The 25848-nt window shown below is 45.3% G+C and overlaps 2 protein-coding genes across 2 annotated transcripts in view; both read left to right on the forward strand.

Moving 5' to 3' along the window:
• The window catches only part of LOC147634117 (3-oxoacyl-[acyl-carrier-protein] reductase 4-like), a 51990-nt gene that overhangs the window by 20956 nt on the left and 5186 nt on the right, over positions 1-25848 (forward strand). Inside the window, exons 2-3 of the mRNA XM_086805231.1 lie at positions 9658-9803; positions 9917-9970. Coding sequence (XP_086661357.1) covers positions 9658-9803; positions 9917-9970 — 200 coding nt within the window. The remainder of the gene's footprint in view (positions 1-9657; positions 9804-9916; positions 9971-25848) is intronic.
• Positions 22337-24380, forward strand: LOC147634118 (uncharacterized). Its single transcript, XM_086805230.1, has 2 exons — positions 22337-23811; positions 23895-24380. The coding sequence occupies exons 1-2, from the start codon at positions 22340-22342 to the stop codon at positions 24235-24237; spliced, it is 1815 nt and encodes a 604-aa protein (XP_086661356.1). The 5' UTR covers positions 22337-22339; the 3' UTR covers positions 24238-24380.

Raw genomic sequence — 25848 nt, forward strand, 5'->3', positions numbered from 1 at the left:
TGTCATTACGGAATAGCAAACCATTCCGAATCATCCACTGACCTCCTGCAGCCTGAATAGTAGACTGCTCAGTCACCGAGTGTTGGTCAATCAATGAGCTCCCGTCCTGGATCTTCTGCCAAAATGGACCAAAATAACTATCAGTCGCAAAGCCCTCTCAATGACTGAAATAAGTCAGTAGAAATCTCGATGAACGACAAAGTATTCACCTCTCTAATCCGACTAAGCGCATCTGCGATATTATTCATGGACCCTTTGCGATAACGGATCTCAAAATCAAAATCTTGCATTAACTCCGCCCAACGAGCTTTCCTGCCTCTCAAATCATTCGCATCACACATAGTGTGAGCTGAGAGTACTCCCGTACAGATTTCCGAAGAAAATCAACATAACGGAGAAAAGAACGAAGTTATTTCACTGTTCGTGGTATAGGCCAGTCCAAAACCTTCTGAACTCGGTCATAGTCAATGCTCAATCCATCTCTAGTGATCTTGTGTCTCAAGTAAATGATGTCGGTCATAAAGAACTCACATTTACTCAATTTAGCATATAGTCGATTCTGTCTTAAAATAGATAAGACAATCGTGAGGTGTCTGACATGATCCTCAAGAGTACGGCTATAAATCAAAATATCACCCAGGAACACCACCACAAATTTCCCCAAATGTTCACGAAAAAGATCGTTCATCATTTGCTGGAAAGTGGCTGGAGCATTGGTTAACCCAAAAGGTAATACGAGAAACTCGTAATGGCCATACCTAGTCCGAAAGGCGGTTCTTTCGACATGCCTTTCATGAATACGTATCTGGTGATAGCCAGTACGTAAATCTATCTTCGTGAAATATTTCGCTCCTGCTAACCGGTCAATCAGGTCATCTGATTTAGGGAGAGGATAACAGTTCTTAATAGTCAGCTTGTTCAATCTTTTGTAATCTATACACATTCTCCAAGTATTGTCCCTCTTTCTCCTAAGCAACACAGGTGCACCCCAAGGTGATTTACTTGGACGGATCTGGCCCATCCTCAAATAATCTTCGAGTTGTTTAGCCAACTCATCTTCCTCAGCTTGGCTCATCCTATAAGGTGGAATACTGACAGGATGAGCACCAGCGATCAAGTCAATACGATGATCTACTGCCCGTTCAGGTGGTAAACTCGATGGCAATTCCTTAGGAAATACATCTTGAAACGAATCCAAGTATCTTCTGTAATTCTTTGCTTTCAAACACACTTAATTCATTCACATCCACGGAAGGGATGAGAAAAGAAGAAAGTGGAATCAATACACAATGGAAAGTGGTATACAAAGAAGAATTCATTATATTTCCAAAATCAATTGTATTTACAAGAGGTCCCTGAGAGGGATGGATATAATCACCTAAAATACTATACTTGGTGTCCCTATGCTGAAAAGAAAAAATATGACTAGACCAATCTATCTGGACATCAAGAGTCTTAAACCACTCAATCCCTAATAACAAGTCTACATTTTCCAGATGCATAACATAGTATTCCAGAGTATCTTTGTAGTCCTGAATCTGGATTGGAAGCATCTCCATCTTGCGATCCCAAACTTGTCTTCCCGCAAGTAGACGTACCTCATAGGTATGGTCGCTGAGTGTCGTATCAAGACTCAATTTCTGCATAAGTTTGTAGTTAACAAAGTTATGCGAACTGCCAGGGTCTAAACTAGGGCGAGAAAGTACAGTAATTGACATACCTGTCAAAGACAACTGGTTAGCTGCCTTTGGCTTGGGTCCTGCGTTTGACTTGGTACCCTTTTGCTTCGGGCACTCGTTACGCATGTGTCCTTTTTCTTCGCAGATAAAACAACGTCCTTCCTTCTTGAGCTTCAGAGCCCTAAGGAGTCGTTTCTTCTTCGCTGGTGTCGAACTTGAATTCTTCGAAGGTTGGTCCGAAGACTTGCCTTCATTCGTGTTAGCCATAGGTGCAGAGAACTTTCTTTTATTCTTGTTCCCCTGCTCGGTAACGGGTTTCGACTTGGAAGAGACCATCGTATCATCATAGATACGAGCTGAATGAATGGCCTCGTCCAATGTTTTACATTTGTTATTTTTAACCTGTAATCGGTACGAGTCTGGTAAACCAGCTATGAAAATCCCAAAAGAGTAGTGGGATCCATCTTTGTAGCTTTCATCTGCAAATCACGAAACTTCTGGAGGTAGACCTCATAAGTGAGGTGCTGCAAGGTCATGGTCAAAGGTGAAAACCGGGCAACAACATCGTAGTCGTCCTCTTTCTTGAGGAATTCTTTCTTGAAGATATCTTCAAATTGTGCCCAAGTCGTTGGCTTTGGGTTCAGTTCCTTCCACCAAAGCAAAGCTTTGCCGGATAGGAAACCTGCTGCTAACTGTATCTTCTTTCCATCATCATATGGATGAAACTAAAAGTGAACTTGCCACTTGTGTAGCCACGTGTCCACGATCTCCTTGGTTTGCTGCTTTTGCTCGCCCCCGAACGGTTCCGGAGTAATATTGGGGCCTAAAGCTGAAGCCAAGGTATCCATTCCCGAGAAAGTAGAGAGGGTAGTGGTCAATAGAGCGATGGAGTTCTGCAAAGCCTGCATTTGGGCTGCGATTTGTGCCTGACGTTCCGTCGAAGAAGCTTCAAGAGCTACTTTGAACTCTTGGAAATCTGATTTTGACACAAAATCGTCAAAAAGATCGGCATCGGTACCTTCCGTAGCCGGCAAGCCTTCGCGTTCCACGAGGGGCTCCAACTCTGATTCTTGGGTCGACATCGTGAAGAGGGTACGTGGAGAGAAAATTCGATCTTTGCACAACAAAAGTGCGAGCGAACTCGAGAGCTTGAGAGCTTGAGAGCTTGAAAACTTGAGAACTTGAGAACTCGAGAGATGTGTGGCAAGAAGCCCACGTGAGGGGTTTATAAAGGTTTCCCAAAAGCCAAAAATCTGCAAAAGCTAGGCTTAGCTTTTGCTTTAGCTTTTGTGTTTTTTTTCGTGAATAAATAAATAAATAAATATATATATATATATATATATATATATATATATATATGGATATATATATTTTATTGTCTTTAAAAAAAAATAAACATCTTGAAACCTTTGAACTCTCGGAGAGAGGGGGTTCTTTTAAAACTTAAAAAATAAAAATAAAAATTTTAAACTCCAAAAAACTGAAAGCTAAAAAAAAAAACGAAAGCTTTCCTTAGTTTTTTTTTTCCCCTCCCCTCCTGGATTCGCCCGTCGGTGAGCTGCCGGCGCATGCTTTTCCTCTCGTCGCTGACGTCGAGTGCAGTACTGCCGGCGCCTGTCTGCTGACAACTGCCGGCGCTTGCTTGCGCACAGGCGGCCTGCAGTGGCTTGCGCCACCGTCTCATAGGCCTGGCCTAAGCGTCTACGTAGGCCTGGCCTGGGCACCAGCCCACCTGGCCTAGGCGCTGCGTAAGCCTGTTGGCCGCCTGGTTACATGGCTGGCTGCCTGCGTACAAAGCCTGACAGCCTGCCTGCGTACAGAACCTGCCAGCGCACAAGTCTCAGCCAGCGGTACCCTGCGCATACCACAGCAGTCGATGTTCTCCTCTCTCTCTCTCTCTCTCTCTCTCGTTCAATCAACGAAAAGCAAACTTGCTTTTTCGTTTTTCTGTTTCTCTCCCTGCAGTTTATGCGACTGCACACACAAAACAGGCCTCTTCTTTGCAAAAGCAATCAACCCTTCTAAACCTACCATCTCCCATCAACATGGGGTTCTTTGATGAAGAAAAAACACATACTAATTTGAAAACTGCAGTATGCACAGAAAAAACAGCAAGTTTTTTAACACATACCGTTCTTCGACCTCTTCTTCTCTACCTACCGACTTGCTCGTTCACAAGGTATGCTCTGATACCACTGTCAAATACGGATCCCCTCGTGATCGATCTCGGTTCGAAACTCGAATCCTGCAAACAAACGAACAAACAAACAAGCAAGGGGGTGCAGGCCTGACTCACCTCCCAACCATGACAGCCGTGGGCAAGCCCACAGTCTTGGCTGTCCCCACCGAGCCATGAGCTGAGCTAACTAGGTTGACGTACCGACCAATCTCCTCGCGATGTCCCATACCGTCGCCGGGCCTCGAGACTGCTGCCGGCCTCGGCTGCATAAAGCAGGTGCACGTCTGCACTAGATCCAGGCTCCAAGACCATAGAGCTCTCACAAACTCGCGAGACTCTCTATATTACAATAACTAACCTTGGCCACCCTTTTATAGGCTCTTGGCCGGTCATCGGGCTTCCACACTTGGCCGCCCGTCCGTCGATACTTGGGTGCCCGCCCATTAGTATATCCCTAACTTAGCTCGTCAATCAGCCTGCCTAGTTCCAAGCTTCCCCAAGCCTCGAAACTAGTCTGCATGCGTATAGCACACGGTAGATACACACTGTGCACATGACACTTCTAGTGGTGAAAAGTCTGACAGAGGGGATGCAAACAAGCCCAAAAAGAAGAGCAAATGTCACTACTGCCATAAGCCTGGACACTACATCAGTGAATGTAGAAAAAGGATTGCAAAAGAGAAAAAGAAAGAAGCAGGCAATGCAGTAGCAGACTCTTCGGATGACAAAGCACAGCAATCAGCTAATGTAATCCAGGAAGAGTACACTTTTTTTGTCACATGCACTAGTGACACACCAAGTGCTTCAGACACTGATATGTCTTGCATTGCATCTGACAGACAGAATGCATCATGGTAAAGTAGTGGTGCTTCGAGCCACATCACTTCATGCAAAGATGTATTTCAGCACTTGGTTTATGCTTCAAATGGCCGCACTGTATCATGTGCAGATCATACCACATATCCAGTAAAGGGAATTGGTAATGTCACTTATTGCAGCCAATGGTGCCAATATATGTATGAAAAATGTATTGTATGTTCCAGGGATAAAGAAAAATCTGCTCTCCGTCTCAGCCATAAACGACCAAGGTTTAAAGGTTGAATTTGAAGATGGGAAGTGTTTGGTAAAAGACCCATCAAAGGGTTATGAAATAGTCACTTCTGGAACACGATACAAAGGCTTGTATAAGCTGGATAGCTATGACAAGCGCACTTATGATGTAAATACAGTGGCTGCCCACACTCCTGCTATGCACGATGCAGAGCTATGGCATGCTCGTTTTGGGCATGTAAATTTTCAGAGTTTGATGCTTTTGCAGAAGCATTATATGGTTGATAATATGCCACCTCTTGAATCTCCGCCAAGACATGTATGTGAGGGGTGTATTTTGGGAAAGATGCAACGGAAACCATTCTCCAAAGATGGAGCTGTTAGAGCTGAAAGTAAATTACAGCTCATACATAGTGATGTATGTGGTCCAATGCGGACACCATCCATAGGGGGGCATCTTTACTTCGTCACATTCATTGATGACTACTCCAGGTTTGCTTGGGCTTACCCTTTGAAAGCGAAAGAAGATGTGTTTACATGCTTTCGACACTTTGTAGCAATGGCTGAAAATATGTGTGCATGTAAAGTCCAAACACTCCGCTCAGATAGAGGTGGAGAATACATGTCAAATGCATTCAAGGATTATATGCTTCAAAAGGGCATCAAACACCAATGTACTGTGCCTTATACACCGCAGCAGAATGGTGTAGCTGAAAGGAAAAATAGATCTCTCATGGAAATGGCAAGATGCATGGTGAAAGCAACAAAAGTTGCCTCACAAATTTTGGATGGAAGCTATAATGTGTGCAATCATGTGTTGAACAGGTGTCCAACAAAAGCTTTGAAAACCATAACACCATTTGAGGCTTGGTATAGCCGAAAGCCAATAGTGGATTATATGCGTATATTTGGGTGTTTGGCATATGCACACGTGCCAGAACAACTCCGAACAAAGCTAGATGACAAAGTAATTAAATGCATTTTTGTGGGCTACAGTAATGAAAGCAAAGGATACCGTCTTTATAATCCAACTACACGAAGGATTTTTGTGAGTAGAGATGTGGTATTTGCTGAAAATTCAGAACAGCCCATGGTCAGCCTGTATAAAAGCATGGACATGTTTGATGGAGTTTTACCCATTGCAATTAGGGGGGATTCAGATCAGCCAGCCCCTACACAAGAAAATCCACATGTAGAACATGTGGACCAGCCAGCCATTCAGCCCCCTTCTATGGAAGAAGTGGAAGATCTTGTCAGGGAAGAACAAACAGCCATAGACACAGCCAAGTCAGTGCCAAGATGATTGCTGAAAACTTTGCAAGAAAGCAAACTTGCAGCTCCACTCACAGGTAGAACAAGGGCTAGTTCTAGCCATGCTTTGAATGTACATCGTGGGGAGTCTGCATTCACAATGGGTGGTCTCTTTGATTCAGAAGAGCCTTCTTCTTATGAAGAAGCACATGAAAATGAGCATTGGTTGCAAGCTATGCAAGCTGAAATTTCTTCTATCATGAAGAACAATACATGGGATCTTGTGGAATTGCCTAAAAACAAGCATGTAATTGGAACAAAGTGGGTGTACAAAGTCAAAAGAAAGTCTGATGGTACTATTGACATGTACAAAGCAAGACTTGTGGCTAAAGGCTACTCCCAGAAAGAGGGAATAGATTATGAAGAGACTTTTGCTCCTACTTCGAGAATGACCACAATAAGATCAGTGATTGCATTGGCTGCCCATAAAGGATGGAAAGTGCATCAATTGGACATCAAAACTGCATTCTTAAATGGGGATTTACAGGAGGAAGTATATGTAAATCAGTCCATTGGTTTTGTAGTTCCTGGTGAGGAACATAAAGTATGCAAGTTGCACAAAGCATTGTATGGGTTAAAGCAAGCTCCAAGAGCTTGGTATGATAAGATACATGCTCATCTAACCACCCAAAATTATGAGAATAGTCCAGCTGAAAGCACATTGTATGTGAAGAAAACCGATGCCGATATTCTCATAGTCATCTTGTATGTAGATGACATGCTCATTACAGGTACAAGCAAAGCACAAATTTCAGATTTCAAAGCTGATTTGAAAGCTGAATTTGATATGTCAGATTTGGGGCCTTTACACTACTATCTCGGTATACAGTTTATGCATACAGATGATGGCATTGTTATGCAGCAAACTAAGTACATAAAAAGTTTGCTAAAAAGGTTTCACATGGATGAATGTAAGCCCATTTCTACTTCGGTAGAACCAGGTGTACGGCTTACTATGCATGATATTGGAGAGCCTTTTGAGGCCGGCATTTACAGCCAGGCAGTGGGATGCCTCATTTACTTGTGTAACACGAGGCCAGACATATCTTTTGGGGTGTCTTTGTTGAGCAAATTCATGCACAGCCCAGGCACAAAGCATTGGCAAGCAGTCAAACGCATTTTTCGATATCTTAAGGGTACCCTGGATCTTGGTTTGTTCTATCCCAGGGGGGGCAGCTTGCACCTTTATGCATACAGTGATTCAGATTGGGCTGGTGATTATGATACCAGGCAATCCACCAGTGGGAATTGTTTTTTTCTTGGCAGCTCATGCATATCTTGGTTTGAGTAAAAAGCAACCCACTGTTGCTACATCTACTTGTGAGGCTGAGTACAGGGTAGTCTTTACAGCTACAGTAGATTGTGTATGGTTGAGGAGACTATTGGCTGATCTTCGTGAGTGTCAGCAGACACCCACCACCATTCTCACTGATAGCCAGAGTGCTATGGCCGTGTTACGAAATCCAGTATTTCATGCACGTACCAAGCACATAGAGATTCATTATCACTATGTCAGAGAGAGGCTACATGCAGGGGAGATCAGTTTATCTTATTGCCCTACACAGGATAATGTTGTAGATCTATTCACAAAGGCTTTACCTCGAGAAAAGTTTGAAGCTTTCCGCAAAGCTTTGGGCTTACTCTCATACAGAGAGTGATCTGCTACCTTGTACAGGTTCACACTTCCACTAAGGGGGGATTTGTAGGCATATGCTCACTTATGGTAGTGCTATGTGTGAACAGGGCTTAACCAAGGGCACTTTTTCCCATGTGGTTTTTCCCCTTGGACATCAAGTGTGAAAGGACACTCTAACATATAATATTTTGTACTTCTATATTATATGGATGTGGTACACATGCAAGGGTTGACTTGCATTTTGTGGATACCACACTTTTGGCTCTCTCTCTCTCTCTCTCTCTCTCTCTCTCTCATTTCTGTGTGTGAGCTTCTCTACCGTGCACCTAACCCTAATGTGCAGGTTTGTGTGTGTGAGTGTGTGAGTCCAACACCCAACAGTTGTTCCCTTCAAACCTGAGTTGAGGGCCCGATTGTGTCAACCAAGCAATAGCACCAAAACAAATCTAGGCATCCCTCCTCATCCTTCCAAAAAGGTATGCTATTGCAATCCAAATCCTATGTGCCTCCCTGCACTCCCATAAGCAATGGTAGATGAGTCACCTCATAGTGATTCTGTAATTCCAGTAGCCTAGATCTACTATAGGAGTTCCAAACTGGCTTAGGTAAGGGTCAGGGTACTTAAGAAGGTGCTATGTTGGGGAATAACCCACGGTTAAGGGATAAGCTAACCCACGGTTAGGGTTAGGGCTTAGCTAGGCGTTGGGGCTAATGGCTAGCAAGGATGAGGTCTAAATTGGATTAGAGTCAATTAAAAGTAAGCCAAGGGCTATATATGGCTAAAATAGAGGGCCAATTATAGCAGGGTTATCACTATATAAGTGGCTTAGGCTTAGGGGTCACTTATGATTATTATGAGGATCCCTCGTGGTGGGGGAGCTCCGCTTGGACGAGCAAGACCTCAAGGCTAGAGTACCTGCAAGTGGGCATGCACATTGGTGATATGAGATGCCAGGGCATGGTTGTGGGGCTTGGTTGACTCATGGCAATTCGATCTCAGGCTCGGGGTGGCTTTGGAATGGAGCCTATGGTTGGGAAGCGAGTCAGTAGCCATTATCTATCATTGTCATCGATTCAGATTTGATGCGGGTTTCTTCTAACCCTATTAGGGTTCTAAGTATGTGGTCCAGGTGGCCAATGGGTAGAAGCCTGTCCATGTCACACTCGGGAGAGTGTGCACGTGACATTGGAGGGGAGAGAAAAGCAAGGGAATTGATGGATTATGACATTTTGCAATAAAATGCGGCTAAGTTCAATTGATGTGGCACTGAGCTGCTTCACAACTATATCCCAGGACACTCTACATGCTCCAGCCCTGCAAAATCCTCGGGTTAACTGTTTTGAGTTGAATCTACAATAGAACATGAGGATTTTGACATGTTTCTCCTATTCCTGCAGTCCCCCCTTTTCTATTGCAATTGCCAGCTTCTACACGCCTGTACGTAACTCTATAGAGGTGAGATGAGGATGGGTCCATGAGGTTATAAATTGCACATTCTTATAAGGTGAATTTGGGCATGTTCTTGGATTCATCTAGGTATATATATGGGTCCATGTCACACTCTTAATTGCTAAGCTCTTTTATGCTGGTAGTCTTTGCTTGGATTTGGTCAGTTTTTGACTGCTACAGATCAGAATGGACCACCTTTTTTTAGGTGCTCTATCCTTTTTTGATCGGTTCTATCCTTTTTTGATTGGTTCTTGTTATTGTCATGGTTTTTTGAAGTTTTATTTGATTGAATCTTCTATTAAAGCATCTTGATTGCATTCACAGCCTGAAACAAATGCCCATGTTGTTGCAGTTGGCCGATCCATGGTTGTTGCAACAGCAGAAGAGGCGACTGTTGAGACTGCTAAGATCATTGACGCTCCGGTTGCTGTCGTGACGGGGGCTTCTCGAGGCATTGGGAAGGCGGTTGCTCTCGCCTTGGGGGGTGCTGGTTGCAAGGTGGTTTAATTTTTCACACAATGACGTTTTCTTTAACTTGTCGCTGGCAAGCTTTTGAAACGAGAAAGGAAGTGTGGTTGAGTGGCATCAACCCGTCTGGCTGATTTTTGCAGGTTCTAGTCAACTATGCACGGTCCTCCAAAGAGGCAGAGGATGTTGCCAAGCAAGTAAGCTTTCAAGCTGTTGCCCATTCATCATAGATATAACTGGATGTCTGCTGGTTTCTAAGTTTTCATCGAATCTCTTTTTGTTGCAATGACTTCTGTCATTTATGATTGGGTGCGTTTGGTAGTTCAAGCTACACTTGCTTCAGAATACTGATGAGGGTTGCGTGACGCGGTTTGCAATTGTTACGTCCCTTAAGCATGATCTAGGGGGTTGCGTAAGCTGAATGAAAAAGTGGTTGGTTTTGTACTTTACTGTAACCCTGATCATGCTGAGTCTGCCCCCTTTATCTCCCAGGTAGGACGTATCTTTAAACATAAATCTATGGCTACACTTGGCTACTAAAGATGCCAGTAGGGATGCCATAGCACATAGTGTACTGTGCGCAAGTGGACCACCCCATGCATGGGGGTGGCTGTGTGGACGAGGAGGGCAGCCCAGGTTGTCTCACCCGCTCTCTCTCTCTTTCGCGATATAACTGCATAGAAGACTCTCAACATCTTTGTCAAGAGTGTATACATGCTGAATGTAAGTGACCAATGGGGCCACCCCAAACCATAATGCCATGTGGTACAAGTGGCTCAGTCCCGATCATGCGTGACAACATCATCACTTGTAGCCCCTAAATGCTCCTCCACTCAACCTTTCCCTAGGCCTGCCCTCAAAAGGCTGCACCATCCATAGCTGCTGTCGTACTAAAGTGTCAAAGAGCCAACACTTCGTATGGGGCTCCTGGAAATGTGCCTAGAAACTTGCCTCTCCCGACAGCTTAGAGAGGCATGCCCTCACTAGTCGGTCAGTGGCAGCAGCCATGGTCATGCAAAAATTGGGACTTGTAAAGAGACTCCAAGGTATATGTACTTGTGCACAATATCCACTGGGGCCTTTCTGTATAAGAAAGATAATCGTGAGGTGACCACATAAGATGTGTTGAAGACCATAACCTTGGTTTTGCCCAAATTGACCGAAAGGTGTCTTTCCCTGCAAAATCTGTCCAATGCATCCGAGTGTTCATGCAAACCCTCGGCTGAATCTGAGATCAAGATGATGTCATCAGCATATAGCAACATGGGCACTACTGTCGGGGCCAATGGTGAGACTCTACCTCCGAAACTGTCCACAAATACTGCAATCTTATGAATGTATAGACTGAAGAGTGTAGGTGAGAGTGGGCAGCCCTTCTTAACCCCAATAGTGCTACATATGTCTCATGAGAGTCCACCGGGTGCACGTACTCGGCCAAGTACTTCCTCATATAGTGCCATCACACCCGAGAGAGGGGAAAAAAAGAACTAATATTAACGTCTACAAAAGACCCCAAGGGTATATGAGACCATAAGTGATACAATGATTCCATGGATATATTGAGCCATGGAAAAAGTAACTGAGAGAATGGTTGTGATATCTTGTTGGGTATGCCTTGGTGTCATAAGGTTAGGGCAGTGGTGGATACTTATAATAGAAAGACTCATAAGGGTAAAGAGCATGTCTTGGATGTAAAACTTAAAGGGGAATCTATCCATGTTGTTGTCACATTCTCCCCTACTTGCATTGCATTTGTCCTCAAATGCACAATCCATTTAAAGTGCCCTTCCATAGAAGGAAAAGATCAAAGCAAAGCTCATCCAAGAGACCCAAAATCTCGAACATTGTGGGACCACTTTGTGTCCACTGCGAAGGCTCACATTTTTGTCCTCGCTGCATCAGCACGAAGACCTTTAAAGTTTAGAGAAACCTGCAGATGACTAACTTCCACTTGATCGAGCACTCTCTGTTTGTCCAACCGTCCATGAAAAAACAATACACACCTCTGAATATCCTCTAGTAGCCCACAAGAAGAACACTCCAGAAAATGGCCGCATAAAACTTTGCTATCCAAACTCCAGTCACTAATGCATCGGCTTAGATGGAGCACAAGAATTGCTTGCATCGTCTCCAAACTCCAATGCACCTTGAAGGAAGAAAGCATAACCAAGCACCATATTCCTTATAAACATATCACCAAATCTATATCCATCAATACTACTCACCTGGATGTCTAAGCCACTCATGTTCTGTGGAAAATACTCCAAGTAATACATCCGCTGATACACCGAAGTCAAAACCCCGATTGTTGTCGTTACACTCTCCAAGAAGTTGGTGTACTGTGAAGATAGACCAATTGGCCTATCCTCCCATGAAGAAGACAAATCTGATGACATGTCCTCCTGTGGGCCTCTATGACATCAGACTATTGCATGCGCGGAAGCCTTGCTGTACTGATCCATAGCCCTAAGCCTGATTAAGAACAAGGTAATGATTTAAACATGATTAAGATAGAGGAGAGAGAGATTGGTGTAAGGGTTTTTATGTATTTATATGGTACAAAAAGGTTACTTTATGCTTGTACATGATTGGGCCTTGGTTAGCCCCATAGGGGTGACCTCTGGCCCCTTCTACATGCTTCTACTGATAACTATGCTTGATGAATGTTGAGTAATGATTGGTGCTTATATATGTATGATGAAGTACAGGTCGGCCTGCTACCCTGTTGTCGGCCTGTAGACTGGACAATATTCATGACTTTGTTAGAAGTCATCTCCTGTCCAATTTTATACACCAGGGCCTTTGTTGTGGGTGTGCCCGCCCTTATGAGGTGTTTTATCATTTTTCCCCACTCTCCGTATTTTTTTCCCCTACTTTTCCCATTTTTCTGTGGCTTGGGAGGCAGCCCTGAGTTGGCAGGAGGATCCATTTGCTGGCCGACTACATCAGATGTGTATTGGAGCTGGCCGACTGTACCTGATGCAGTCGTGGACCCTCAGAGCTGGCCAACTGGCTGCATGCTGCTGGCCGACTGCATATGCAGTCATGGAGCCTTTTTCAGCAGGCCGACTGCACATGTGGGGGCATATAAATAGGTCCCCACCCCCATACCACTCAGTGTATCATATTCGGGATCTTCTTGTGTATATCAAAGCAGAGTTACACGCCTACATCTCTCTCTCTCTCTTGTGCTGTTTTTCTACATGCATTTTTTGCTCTTGTGTTCCCAGATCTGGTCATCATCTCCGCTGCGTATTCTGACATGGTATCAGAGCCCTAGGCTCTTGATAGTTCTTGGGATTTGTGTGAGCAAGAGGGGGACTGTTTTGTGGCTGATTGGTGGACTGCTTTGGACTGTTCGGGAAGAGGAGAAGCAAGAGGAAGGTGGGCTGATTTGCTGGACAAGTTCTCCTTTGTTCCCACCCACCCACCCTTTTCAGAGTACATCCCCGCTATGGCAGATCTGTTTGAGATGGCCGAGAGACATGTGAAGATCCCGACACTCCCCACGTTCCCGGTGGACCGTCAATTGGACGGGAGCAACTACGGCATATGGAAGGTTATGATGGAATCTGTTCTGGAGTCTTACGACCTCGCTGATTTCGTCGTTGTTGGTGTTCCACGGCCGGAAGTAGAGGAAGGGGAGTTACCGTCAACCCAAAAGGACCGGGAGGCTCAGACACAGATGTGGGATCGTGTCAACGCCAGGGTCCGTTCGTTTATCTTTCTCAACTGCACACCACATGTAATCAATCATGTAAAGCACATGACGCTGGCCAGAGGTATATGGCAGCATTTGGCTTCTCTTTACAACAACAGGGTATCGCCCATGAAGAGGATTTCCTTGGAAGTACAGATGCGGGTTATGAGCCCCGCAAAGTCGTCGACGATGCGGGAGCATATTAACAAGCTGCCTGCTCTTCAGCAGGAAGTTCTTCAGGCTGGGAAGGAGATATCGTCAGAGGACATGGCCATCACGTTGCTGTCACATTTGCCCTCTTCGTACTCAGCATTTTACTCGTCTTTGATTACCAGTGGCAGGCTTAGCACCATCACGTGGGAGGAGCTTGTGCCCATGGTCCTGGACCAAGAGGAACGATTCACGAACCCTCCTCAGGGTGGAGGTTCGGAGGCCTTAACTGGCCAACGGTCGTAAGGCCGTAACTCGGGCAAAGGGAAGGCTTCATCGGAGAAGTCTTCTGAGAAGAAGTCCGACGCTGACCGCGAGGAACTGAAGGCAGAGAGGACCTGTAATGATTGTGGCGAGAAAGGCCACTATTGGAGGCAGTGTCCCAAGCGGAAGACCGAGAAGGGTGAAGATTCCTCAGTAGCAATCATGAAGACTCCGGCTTTTGTGCACCTGGAGGTGATGGACACCGATGTTTCATTTTCTTCAGGCAGGGAGGAGATTGGAGGACTCTCCGCAACGGATACTCGGGAGTGGATTCTCGATAGTGGTGCTTCCAGGCACATGACTCCTTCCCGTTCCGGTTTACAGGATCTCTGCAGGCTTTCTGGTCATATTCTTACTGGGGATACGTCCACTATCCCAGTTCACAGTGAGGGCAGGATGGTGATAGTTCCCGATGGCAGAGGGGGGAATTCCTCCCAGGTGTTGTATGTTCCGGCACTTGGTTTTCATCTGTTGTCAGTGCATCAGGTTTGCAAGACTGGCGTACGGGTGGAGTTTGATGAGCATTTTGTTGCTCTCCGGGACAAAGCAACAGGCCAAGTGGTTTGGGAACTCTTGTGTTCCCAGATCTGGTCATCATCTCCGCTGCGTATTCTGACAGACTTGACTTCATTTAATGCTGCGCTTACTGTCCCACTGCTTAGGCCTTAGCTGCTTGTCGCCTAGATTCCCAGATGGCTGCGGACTACAACTTGTATGCTTCTTATGGCTGCCGACAAGGTCCCTGACCTCCATACTGCTGTTGATGATGATGATGATGTTGATGCTAAGGATGATACTGATGTTGATCGTTCTACTCATGACGATGATGTTATTGCTGATGTTGATGCTGATGATGTCCTAAATGCTGACTTAGATCAGGGATTAAGACTGTTTGTGCTAGAGATTAGCCATGGCACAGGCATGCACGTGACATCAAACACTGAAGATACTCCAAGCAATGCACACGATAGGTGAGAAGAGTCCTCCTAAACGAACCGAGAAACTGAAGTGACCGCCACTGAAATCAAAGATTCTCCACTGATTGCAAACTGCAACAATAAAGACTCTTTCTCAGAGACTTGGCTGAAAACTTCCTCTGTTCGTACATGTGGCCTGATGCAATGAAGCACCCTGGATGTGTGCTCAACCTGAGAAATGAAAAAAGCCGAGATGTGCACATGCATCTCCTTCACACTCATCCTCCGGTTTTGAAGAAGTCTCCTTCTTAGACTGCTCCTCGGGTTTTGAAGAAGCCTCCTCCTCGGACTGTTGCTCCAAGGTCTTTGGACAATCCTTCGCGATGTGCTCGGTGGAGTCACAATAAAAGCATCGCCTATCAACCATCTTGGTGCGACACTCTTCAGGGGTGAGGCGAGTCATCAAGGCTTCCCCACTTGCCTTGGCCTTACCATCCTTGGCCTTGGGCTAGCTACCCTTGTCTTTGCCTTTCTGCTGCCCCTGTTGTTGAGTCCTAGACGTAGAACTCTCCTGTGTCTCGAGGGCTGTAGCAAGATGAAATGCGTCTGAAAGACCATAGGGCCGATGTGCACGAATGTCTATGTGCAAAGATGGTTTCAAACCATCCACAAATCGCTCAACCTGCTCCCACTGCCGGCGGACGGTCCTTAGGAGCATCAGCAAAAGCTTCCAAAAATGAGCAAGATAGTCGGTTATTGATTCGCCATGTTTCTACATAAAACACTCCCACTATTTCTTCAATTCATGCTCTCATAATCTACGGGAATAAATTGCTTCAAGAACGCCTTGCGGCAGTCATCCCTGCAAGTCACAGAGTGTTGCCTAGGATGGCCTTCCCACCACAAGAGACAGCGCCTGTCAAAGCCGTATGTACCAAATGGAGCTGAAAAATATCTAAACCACCTGCTACTACTGGCCAATGTGGTAGCCATCTCGCGGGTCCTATTGTTACGACTTCTCCGTCTATCTTCCTGTTGAACTTGGGAGGCTTCAAAAGTTTAGTTATTGAGTCGTTCCTCATGAGGCATGGAGGAAGAACTTGGCAAACCAGTAGTCCCCCAACGTCGAGCTGGTTGTTGACTCACACACTCACACACACAAACCTGCACATTAGGGTTAGGTGCAGGATAGAGAAGCTCACACACAAAATGAGAGAGAGAGAGAGAGAGAGCCAAAATTGTGGTATCCACAAAATGCAAGTCAACCCTTGCATGTGTGCCACATCCATATAATATAGAAGCACAAAATATTATATGTTGAGTGTCCTTTCACACTTGATGTCCAAGGGGAAAAACCACATGGAAAAAAAGTGCCCTTGGTTAAGCCCTGTTCACACATAGCACTACCATAAGTGAGCATATGCCTACAAATCCCCCCTGCAGTGGAAGTGTGAACAATCCCCCCTTAGTGGAAGTGTGAACCTGTACAAGGTAGCAGATCACTCTCTGTATGAGAGTAAGTCCAAAGCTTTGCGGAAAGCTTCAAACTTTTCTCGAGGTAAAGCCTTTGTGAATAGATCTGCAACATTATCCTGTGTAGGGCAATTGGATTTCGTGCCACGGCCATAGCACTCTGGCTATCAGTGAGAATGGTGGTGGGTGTTTGCTGACACTCACGAAGATCAGCCAATAGTTTCCTCAACCATACACAATCTACTGTAGCTGTAAAGACTGCCCTGTACTCAGCCTCACAAGTAGATCTAGCAACAGTGGGTTGCTTTTTACTCAACCAAGATATGCATGAACTGCCCAGAAAAAAACAATTCCCACTGGTGGATTGCCTGGTATCATAATCACCAGCCCAATCTAAATCACTGTATGCATAAATGTGCAAGCTGCCCCCCTTGGGATAGAACAAACCAAGATCCAGGGTACCCTTAAGATAACGAAAAATGCGTTTGATTGCTTGCCAATGCTTTGTGCCTGGGCTGTGCATGATATTGCTCAACAAAGACACCCCAAAAGATATGTCTGGCCTTGTGTTACACAAGTAAATGAGGCATCCCATTGCCTGGCTGTAAATGCCGGCCTCAAAAGGCTCTCCAATATCATGCATAGTAAGCCGTACACCTGGTTCTACTGGAGTAGATATGGACTTACATTCATCCATGTGAAACCTTTTTAGCAAACTTTTTATGTACTTAGTTTGCTACATAACAATGCCATCATCTGTATGCATAAATTGTATGCCGAGATAGTAGTGTAAAGGCCCCAAATCTGACATATCAAATTCAGCTTTCAAATCAGCTTTGAAATCTGAAATTTGTGCTTTGCTAGTACCTGTAATGAGCATGTCATCTACATACAAGATGACTATGAGAATATCGGCATCGGTTTTCTTCACATACAATGTGCTTTCAGCTGGACTATTCTCATAATTTTGGGTGGTTAGATGAGCATGTATATCTTATCATACCAAGCTCTTGGAGCTTGCTTTAACCCATACAATGCTTTGTGCAACCTGCATACTTTATGTTCCTCACCAGGAACTACAAAATCAATGGGCTGATTTACATATACTTCCTCCTGTAAATCCCCATTTAAGAATGCAGTTTTGATGTCCAATTGATGCACTTTCCATCCTTTATGTATAGCCAATGCAATTACTGATCTTATTGTGGTCATTCTCGAAGTAGGAGCAAAAGTCTCTTCATAATCTATTCCCTTTTTCTGGGAGTAGCCTTTAGCCACAAGTCTTGCTTTGTACCTTTCAATAGTACCATCAGACTTTCTTTTGACTTTGTACACCCACTTTGTTCCAATTACATGCTTGCCTTTAGGCAATTCCACAAGATCCCATGTATTGTTCTTCATGATAGAAGAAATTTCAGCTTGCATAGCTTGTAACCAATGCTCATTCTCATGTGCTTCTTCATAAGAAGAAGGCTCTTCTGAATCAAAGAGACCACCAATTGCTAATGCAGACTCCCCACGATGTATATTCAAAGCATGGCTGGAACTAGCCCTTGTTCTACTTGTGAGTGGAGCTGCAAGTTTGCTTTCTTGCAAAGTTTTCAGCAACCATCTTGGCACTGACTTGGCTGTGTCTATGGCTGTTTGCTCTTCCTTGACAAGATCTTCCACTTCTTCCATAGAAGGGGGCTGAATGGCTGGCTGTTCCACATGTTCTACATGAGGATTTTCTTGTGTTGGGGCTGGCTGATCTGAATCCCCCCTAATTGCAATGGGTAAAAGTCCATCAAACATGTCCTGTATGCCTGTATCATTGCTTTTATACAAGCTGTACATGGGCTGTTTTGAATTTTCAGCAAATACCACATCTCTACTGACAAAAATCCTTCGTGTAGTTGAATTATAAAGACGGTATCCTTTGCTCTCATAGCTGTAGCCCACAAAAATGCATTTAATTGCTTTGTCATCTAGCTTTGTTCGGAGTTGTTCTGGCACATGTGCATATGCCAAACACCCAAATGTACGCATATAATCCACTATTGGCTTTCGGTTTAGTCATCAGAAGAGTGTGCTACTGCATTGCCTGCTTCTTTTCTTTTCTCTTTTGCAATCCGCTTTCTACATTCACTGATGTAGTGTCCAGGCTTATGACAGTAGTGACATTTGCCCTTCTTTTTGGGCTTGTTTGCATCCCCTTTGTCAGACTTTTGACCACTAGAAGAGGGCTGTCCATGACCAGCCTTGCTAGACTGTTGTCCCCCATGCCTAAAGCTCTTTGCTTTACCCTTGGCTGTAAATGCCTTGTCTCCACCACGGTTTCTCGATAAGTTTGCTCTTGTTTGCTCTTCCTGCAAGAGTAAACCCACGAGCTCTTCAAAAGTGACGGGATCCTACAAATTGCAATTTTCAATTTTCCCTCAAATTGAGAAATCCCCCAAATTGCACATGTAATTTTCCTTTGAATCTGACTTGCACAGAAGTGTCTGCAAAATCTGCATATGACCGGCATTGAAATGGTTGCTAATTTTGTATTTGGGTTTGACCAAAAATGTGCACTAGGAATACCTTGTAGTTGCAGAGTGTAAATGATGTTAGGCAGGGAGCGCACAATTGAGGGGCCTGCAGATGTTGTCGAGGAGGAGCACAGAGCACAGAGCTACATATGGGGCTCAGGTACCACTTGGAGCTGCAGGGGTCTAGAAGAGCGCACGCAGCTGACGAGGCAGGCGGATGCCAGCTCTGGGCGGTGGTGGACTAGCACAGGCGGCGGTGGCGACAGGAGCAATAGCGCCGCCGAGTCAGGGGCGGAGGTGGTCGCCTGCGCACTATTGCCGCCGGCTGGGCTGGGCGGTGGTGGCTCCCTGCGCAGTAGAAGCGCTGGCGCGGCTGGGCGGCGGCGGCGAGCAGAGGAGCGAAAACGGCGGCGCAGGGCGGCGAAAACCAGAGAACGCCCCAGAGCTCAGAATTGGACGGAATTTCGCCGGCTTTTCTCCCAACAGCAGAATTTCAGGGTCAGCTCCTAGCTCCCAGCTCTGATACCAATTGTTGGGTGTTGGACTCACACACTCACACACACAAACCTGCACATTAGGGTTAGGTGCAGGGTAGAGAAGCTCACACACAATGAGAGAGAGAGAGAGAGAGAGAGAGAGAGAGAGAGAGAGAGAGCCAAAAGTGTGGTATCCACAAAATGCAAGTCAACCCTTGCATGTGTGCCACATCCATATATTATAGAAGTACAAAATATTATATGTTAGAGTGTCCTTTCACACTTGATGTCCAAGGGGAAAAACCACATGGGAAAAAAGTGCCCTTGGTTAAGCCCTGTTCACACATAGCACTACCATAAGTGAGCATATGCCTACACTGGTGACACGAGGCATGGAGGAAGAACTCAGCAAACCGATAGTCCCTTGACGTTGAGCTGGTGAAGGCGAATGGGAACTGCCCGGCGAATCCTAGGTGCTCGAGGTGTCAACTCCATCTTGTTGAGACGGGCAGATATAGCCTCCATTTTAGCCGCTTACATGTCCATGGATGCCTTCATGCTGAGAAGCAAATCAATGAGTTGTGAATCCATGACAAATATCTAGTGATCAAGGACCGGGTGAGGGATTTTAACCTTGTGCAATGAGGTGAGGTTTTGGTGGGGCATGGTGGTTTCATTGGGCAGGGAAGCACAACATACCCCAAATAACCCAAGTACAGTTAAGAGAACCCAAATATTCACTCTTCCCAAACCTGAATGCACACGGGTGCCGAAACAGAAAAGATTTTGCAGGCTCCCTAGGCTTTGATACGAAGTGTAGAACACTTGCGCCTATGTGCTAGGGTTTTCCAGAGATTGAAGAGTGCGGGGGATCACACATACAACACACAAAAGTCCTAAATTTTTGCTTTGTATTATGTACAAGAAGAAGTAACACAATTGAAATTCAAGTACAAGATGTGGCAGAGAATGAAGACATCAAATCGTAGCCTTGTGACCTACTGTTCACTCCTGGCTGGCACTTCGCCTATAGAGAAACGCTCTGTGAAGTAGAACGCTGAGGAAAGCAGATGAATATGACGATTTGGTGACCCATGTATATATATGCACCAATGCTCCTAGTCGGCCAGTAGTAGTTGTCGGCCAATTGGACCCGATTGCCATGTCATCATCGCCACATCATCAATGCCACATGTCCTTTGTGCTGCCCAACTTTGCCCATCGGCTGTTATCTGATGTTTGGCTCTATCCTGCATACTCATAGGTGAGGGATACAGGGCACTGGGACAAGTAGGGTTCGGGAGGACCTTCTCCACACTGGATCACATATTCACGCCTTCGGCTATCATACAGCAGGCCAAGGCAGATGGCCGCCGACTATACTGCTACTTTGTGGACTTCCGCAAAGCTTTTGATACAGTGCCTTGAGCCTGTCTCCTACAGCACTTACAACGTCCTGGGGTCTTGTCTTCTACAGCACTTCCATCATCCCAAGGTCCCGTCTGACATGATTTGGGCTATCATTGTCTTATATGAATCAGTTATTGTTGACAGGGTGAGATACCCGGGAGGACTATCTGATGAGGTTTCTAGCACCATCGAACTGAAACAAGGATGCCCACTATCTCCGAACCTCTTTGGACTTTACATAGATGAGATCTTAGACTTCATTTTGATAGAACCAGAGGTGGAGGAGCTTTTCTAGGAGATATTCTTGTTTCCATCCTTTTATATGCTGATGATATTGGACTCATTGCAGATTTTGAGGGGCTATAGAAGCACATGGATACTTTACATGATTTTTGCACAGGGGTTTCTTAGTCATCCTTGGGAAACCAAGATTATGGTATTCCACTCCGCCTACCTAGTTGCAGGCCGTATAGAGATCACTTACATGGGTAGGTGCACTCATGTGTCTATCTCGGAGCTACCTTCATTAGTCCACGCTTCTCTATGAGAGGATACTCACTAGAGGATATGCAGCTCTAGCCTTATTGGAGAGGTAACGTTTCTAGGTGCATTTTCAGGAGCCGAAGACGAAGGGTTGGCTTTTTGATACCCTAGTCACCCCGGCACTTACGTATGCAACTCCTTTCTGGGCACTAGATTTATCCTCGACAAATTGGCAGTGCATAGAGCGTCCTCAGATCATGATGCTATCATGGATGCTACGCACCAAGCATGTGTTTCCCACCAGATCATCCATGCAGATTTTGTAGTGGCTCCTATGTTGATGGAGGCCCTGTTCCAGACAGTCACTTATATACAGCGGGTGAGGAAGATGGATCCACTTCGATTCCCCCAACTTGCACTACAATCATTCACTTATATACAGAGGGTGAGCAAGATGGATCCACTTGGATTCCCCCAACTTGCACTACAATCATCACAACAGATAGTTGCCGGAGGAGAGCATTCATCTTGGTATGGCACAGCACTCACTTGGTTTCAGGCACATGGATTACATATGGACCGGCTCCCTCCATTTCAGTACGGTCCAGATTCCCGATACATTAGGCTTACACATGAGGACAGGAACCGAGTGATCCGATTTGATCTACCAAGGCTATACACATGTAACACATGGATCATACTGGTAGGCCCATTGCCTACCAGTGTTGCATAGAAACGCATTTCATACAGTTTCAAAACGTACGAAACGTTTCGTACAGTATGAAACGCGTTTCATACATCATGCAGTTTTTAAAAACCTTAAAAAACGTTTTCTTTCGTGGATTCGTACGGCGCAGTTTATCACGCTTCCCAGTGGCCGCCGCATGTGAGTTCGCCGATTTGTGTGCCATGCTTCGATTCCTTCCATCGCTTGTGTCGACCCCCTGCTCCTTGGTGTCCTTGGGCCTTGTGGAGGTCTTCCAAAGGGGTAATGTCATGTTTTGCTTTAAGTTGGTTTTCTCTGCACAACTCACAAAATAGCACACTTTTTTCTCTTCCATCAATATTTATGGCATATCTTCCACGGTCCACCCTTGCTCTGTTGAGATTAGTTTATGTTATGTGTCGCACTTGCAGGGCCAACAATCTGCATTTATCCTCGTCTTGTAGGATGCCTCGAACAGGTGATTCTCTTTGGAACAATGTCACCTTCGAGTCTAGATATGGTGGCTCAGGCTCCGGAAAGTGGAAATGCAACTTTTGTGCTGATAAGCACCATGGCAGTGTCACCAGGTTGAAGGCACATTTCTCACAAACAAAGGGTTTCGGCATTGGGCCATGTAAGCATGTGCCACAAGAAATCTATGATAGCCTCAAGGCTTGGAAGGCCATGCAGCTAGGTATCCCCCTTGAGGATATCCCCAATCTGGGAGAGCCTGAAGCACGTCAAAGTGTCTCCAAGAGGACTCGCAGTATCAGAGAGGAAGATACCAGTAGTGAGGTTGCAGGTGGTGTTGCAGGTGGTTCTAGCTCGGCACCTCGAGCCAAAAGAACTAGTCTTCCAGTGTTCAAGAAAGGACATGTACAGGCAGGGATGCAAAAGGCTACCATGAAAGAGGCAACGAGGGAGTTGATGAAGTTGTTTATTCAATGTGGTTTATCCTTCCACATTGTCAGGACTCCTCCATGGAAGAAGGCAATGAGAGATATCTCCCGCATTGGGTGTGAGTGGGATGGCCCCTCCTACGAGACATTGCGCACTACTGAGCTTCGCAAGGAGCAACTGGCTGTGGAGATGGAGATGGAGCCTCTCAAGGCCACTTGGGCAAAGTATGGTTGTACTTTGCTTTGTGATGGATGGACAGATGCGCGGAAGAGAAATGTGTACAACATTCTTGTGTCCTCCTGCAAAGGCACAATGTTCATTCGTGCCATAGATGCATCGGTGCCAGGGATAGTGGTTACAGGGGAGTTCATTATGTCCCACATGCGCCAGGCAATCAATGAAATTGGGCCTGATAACATTGTGCAGGTGATCACGGACAATGGGTCCAATTGTGTATCCATGGGCAGGATGTTAGAGGAGGAGTTCCCCAAGATTGTGTGGACACCTTGTGCAGCACACAGCCTTGACTTGATGATTGAGGATGTGGGAAAGCTTGATTGGGTGAGCCATGTATTTTCAGCTGCATCTACCATGGTGAACTTTGTCACAAAGAGGCCAAAGGTTTTAGGCATGTACAGGGCCAATAGTGATCTTGAGCTTCTAAAGCCCTCCAAAACTCGGTTTGCATATATGTTTATTGTGGTGGAGAGACTAGTGAGAGTGCGACATGGCTTATTACGCACTGTTGTGTGTCGTGAATGGACAGCATGGGAGGACAAGGATGAGCCCAAGTCTATAGCATTCTCTCGTATGGTCATGAGAGATACTTGGTGGCAGGATGCAGAGGGACTTGTGAAGGCACTTCAGCCCATGTATAGTGTCCTTCGGCTCACAGACATGGAGGGAAGTACTATTGGGCTGCTTTATGAGTTCATGGACAGAATTGGTGAAGCTCTCAATGATTTCACTACCTTGTCGCGTGACAGGTGCTCACCCTTGGGCTTTAACTTTAGTCTTTGAGTTATTTTATAAATCTTGATCTCTTATGTATGTCACATGTTACATGTAGAGTTCAAGATATTAAGGAGATCTGGAATCGGCGTTGGGATTGGTTTCATAGGCCAATCCATGCTGTTGCTCACATTTTGCATCCCCTTTGGAGGAATGAGGAGCAATACCTTAATGAGGAGCTAGAGTCAGGATGGATCGAGTACATTACCAAGTTGGTGGGAGTGGGAGGTGATATACAGCTGATGAGAAAGCTCGAGGATGAGCTTCTCATTTACCGCAACGGTAGCCATATGTTTGGGCGAGCTACTGCATTGCTCAGGGAGACACAGTTGGAGCCAGTGTCTTGGTGGGAGAAATACGGTGTTGGGACACCCAACTTGGTAAGGTTTCTTGATTCTTGAATCTTGTATCTTTGTCTCGTGAGTCCTACTCTTTCAAAATCTACATTCAAATGCTACTCTCTTTTTGACTCTAACTTAACATTCTTTTTTGTACAATGTAGAGACGGATTGCACTGAGAGTTCTCTCCCAGGATTGCAGTTCAGGGCCTTGTGAGAGAAACTGGAGTACATGGGCTCTTTTTCACACGAAAAAGAGAAATAGACTCTCCTCAGCACAATTGGAGAGGCTTGTCTTTTGTCATTGCAATCTCCGATTGCTAGAACAAAAGGGTCATCCCATTGAGCCTCGCCAAGTGAATCCAGATAAGATTGATATCATGAAGTGCAAGGAGATTCCCGACATTCCTCAGGAGGAGAGAGACATCTATTCTATGCTCTATGAGGAGATCATGGCTCCGGCTCGCACTACACGATCTTCTCGAGAGGCTAGTACTAGTGGTGCACCTGCACCTCTAGAGGATGAGGCCTTTGAGGACTCGGCTACTGGCAGTGACCTTGAGAGTGAGGCTGCGGAGGCAGAAGATGCAGATGAGGATGAGCATGAGGATGCAGATAGTAGCTAGCAGCTGCCAGTATCATTTTATTTGGACATGTTATTTAGTTTGAACTTTGGACATGTTATTTATTTTGATCTTGGATTTTGAGTCATGAATCATCACCCACGTGGTGATGCTTTTGATTTTTGTTTAGTCATCAGTGATCACCCACGTGATTTGTGATATCATCATATCTTACATGTATTTTGTTTTTATTGAAATGAATTCAATGTGGTCTCTTATAAGTTATGTCAACAGTTTTTTCTCTTGTATATTTCAAGTAAAAAATATACATGTTTTTTCTGTTTTGTATGAAACCTTTTTTTACCCGTTTCTTACCTTTTATGAAACGTTTCAAAACGTATGAAACCCGTTTCATACCTGCCGTTTCTGAAACGCCTGGCAACTATGTTGCCTACCAAGATGCAACATCTCGATGCCTTCATGTCCCATGCTATGAGGATAGCCATTGGCTAGCTTAGGGTATCATCCCATAGATTGAGGATAGACTGGCAGAGCTGAGTGGATACCCAGAGAGGACATGACTTGTAGACCTTGTTAGATGGGAGTTGAGTTGGAGGAGCACTATGTTTGCCAGTGTCGAGTCTACTATGAGATCAAAGGGAGATTTCATTGGCTATTCAAAGTGGGCTTTGGACCCTTATGGATTACCCACATCAGAGGTGCCTTGGACTCTTCCTTCCAGAGCTTAGCTGACACAGAGTCACTACTCAGTAGACCACATCAGATTGGGCATGCACACTTCAGAGAGCTAGAGGCCCTTGTCATGACCACTATGTCTACACCATCAATGTGCACATACATAGTACTTTCAGTTGGACTATTATGGAACCCATGACTGGTCAAATGTGCATGTATCTTTGCATACCACACTCTTGGTGCCTGCTCAAGTCCATAAAGTGCCTTCTTCAAAAGGCATACTTTGTATCCTGTGCCTAAGCCATCATTGATCAACAATGCAAAAATTACACAGCACAACTGCAAACCCAACTACTGCAAAGCGAGGTGTGTGTGATCAGCCCCAATGGAATGGTGTGTAAGAAATTACGAAACA

The sequence above is a fragment of the Cibotium barometz genome, chromosome 11, assembly GCF_041138505.1.
Source record: "Cibotium barometz isolate CiBa-2024 chromosome 11, ASM4113850v1, whole genome shotgun sequence".
Classification (NCBI taxonomy): domain Eukaryota; kingdom Viridiplantae; phylum Streptophyta; class Polypodiopsida; order Cyatheales; family Cibotiaceae; genus Cibotium; species Cibotium barometz.

Bases quoted from the DNA above. Each gene is read 5' to 3' on its own strand.
- LOC147634118 (XM_086805230.1), top strand. From the start codon at position 22,340: ATGTGTCGCACTTGCAGGGCCAACAATCTGCATTTATCCTCGTCTTGT. The intron at 23,812-23,894 runs GTGCTCACCCTT...TGTTACATGTAG, and splicing joins ACTACCTTGTCGCGTGACAG to AGTTCAAGATATTAAGGAGA.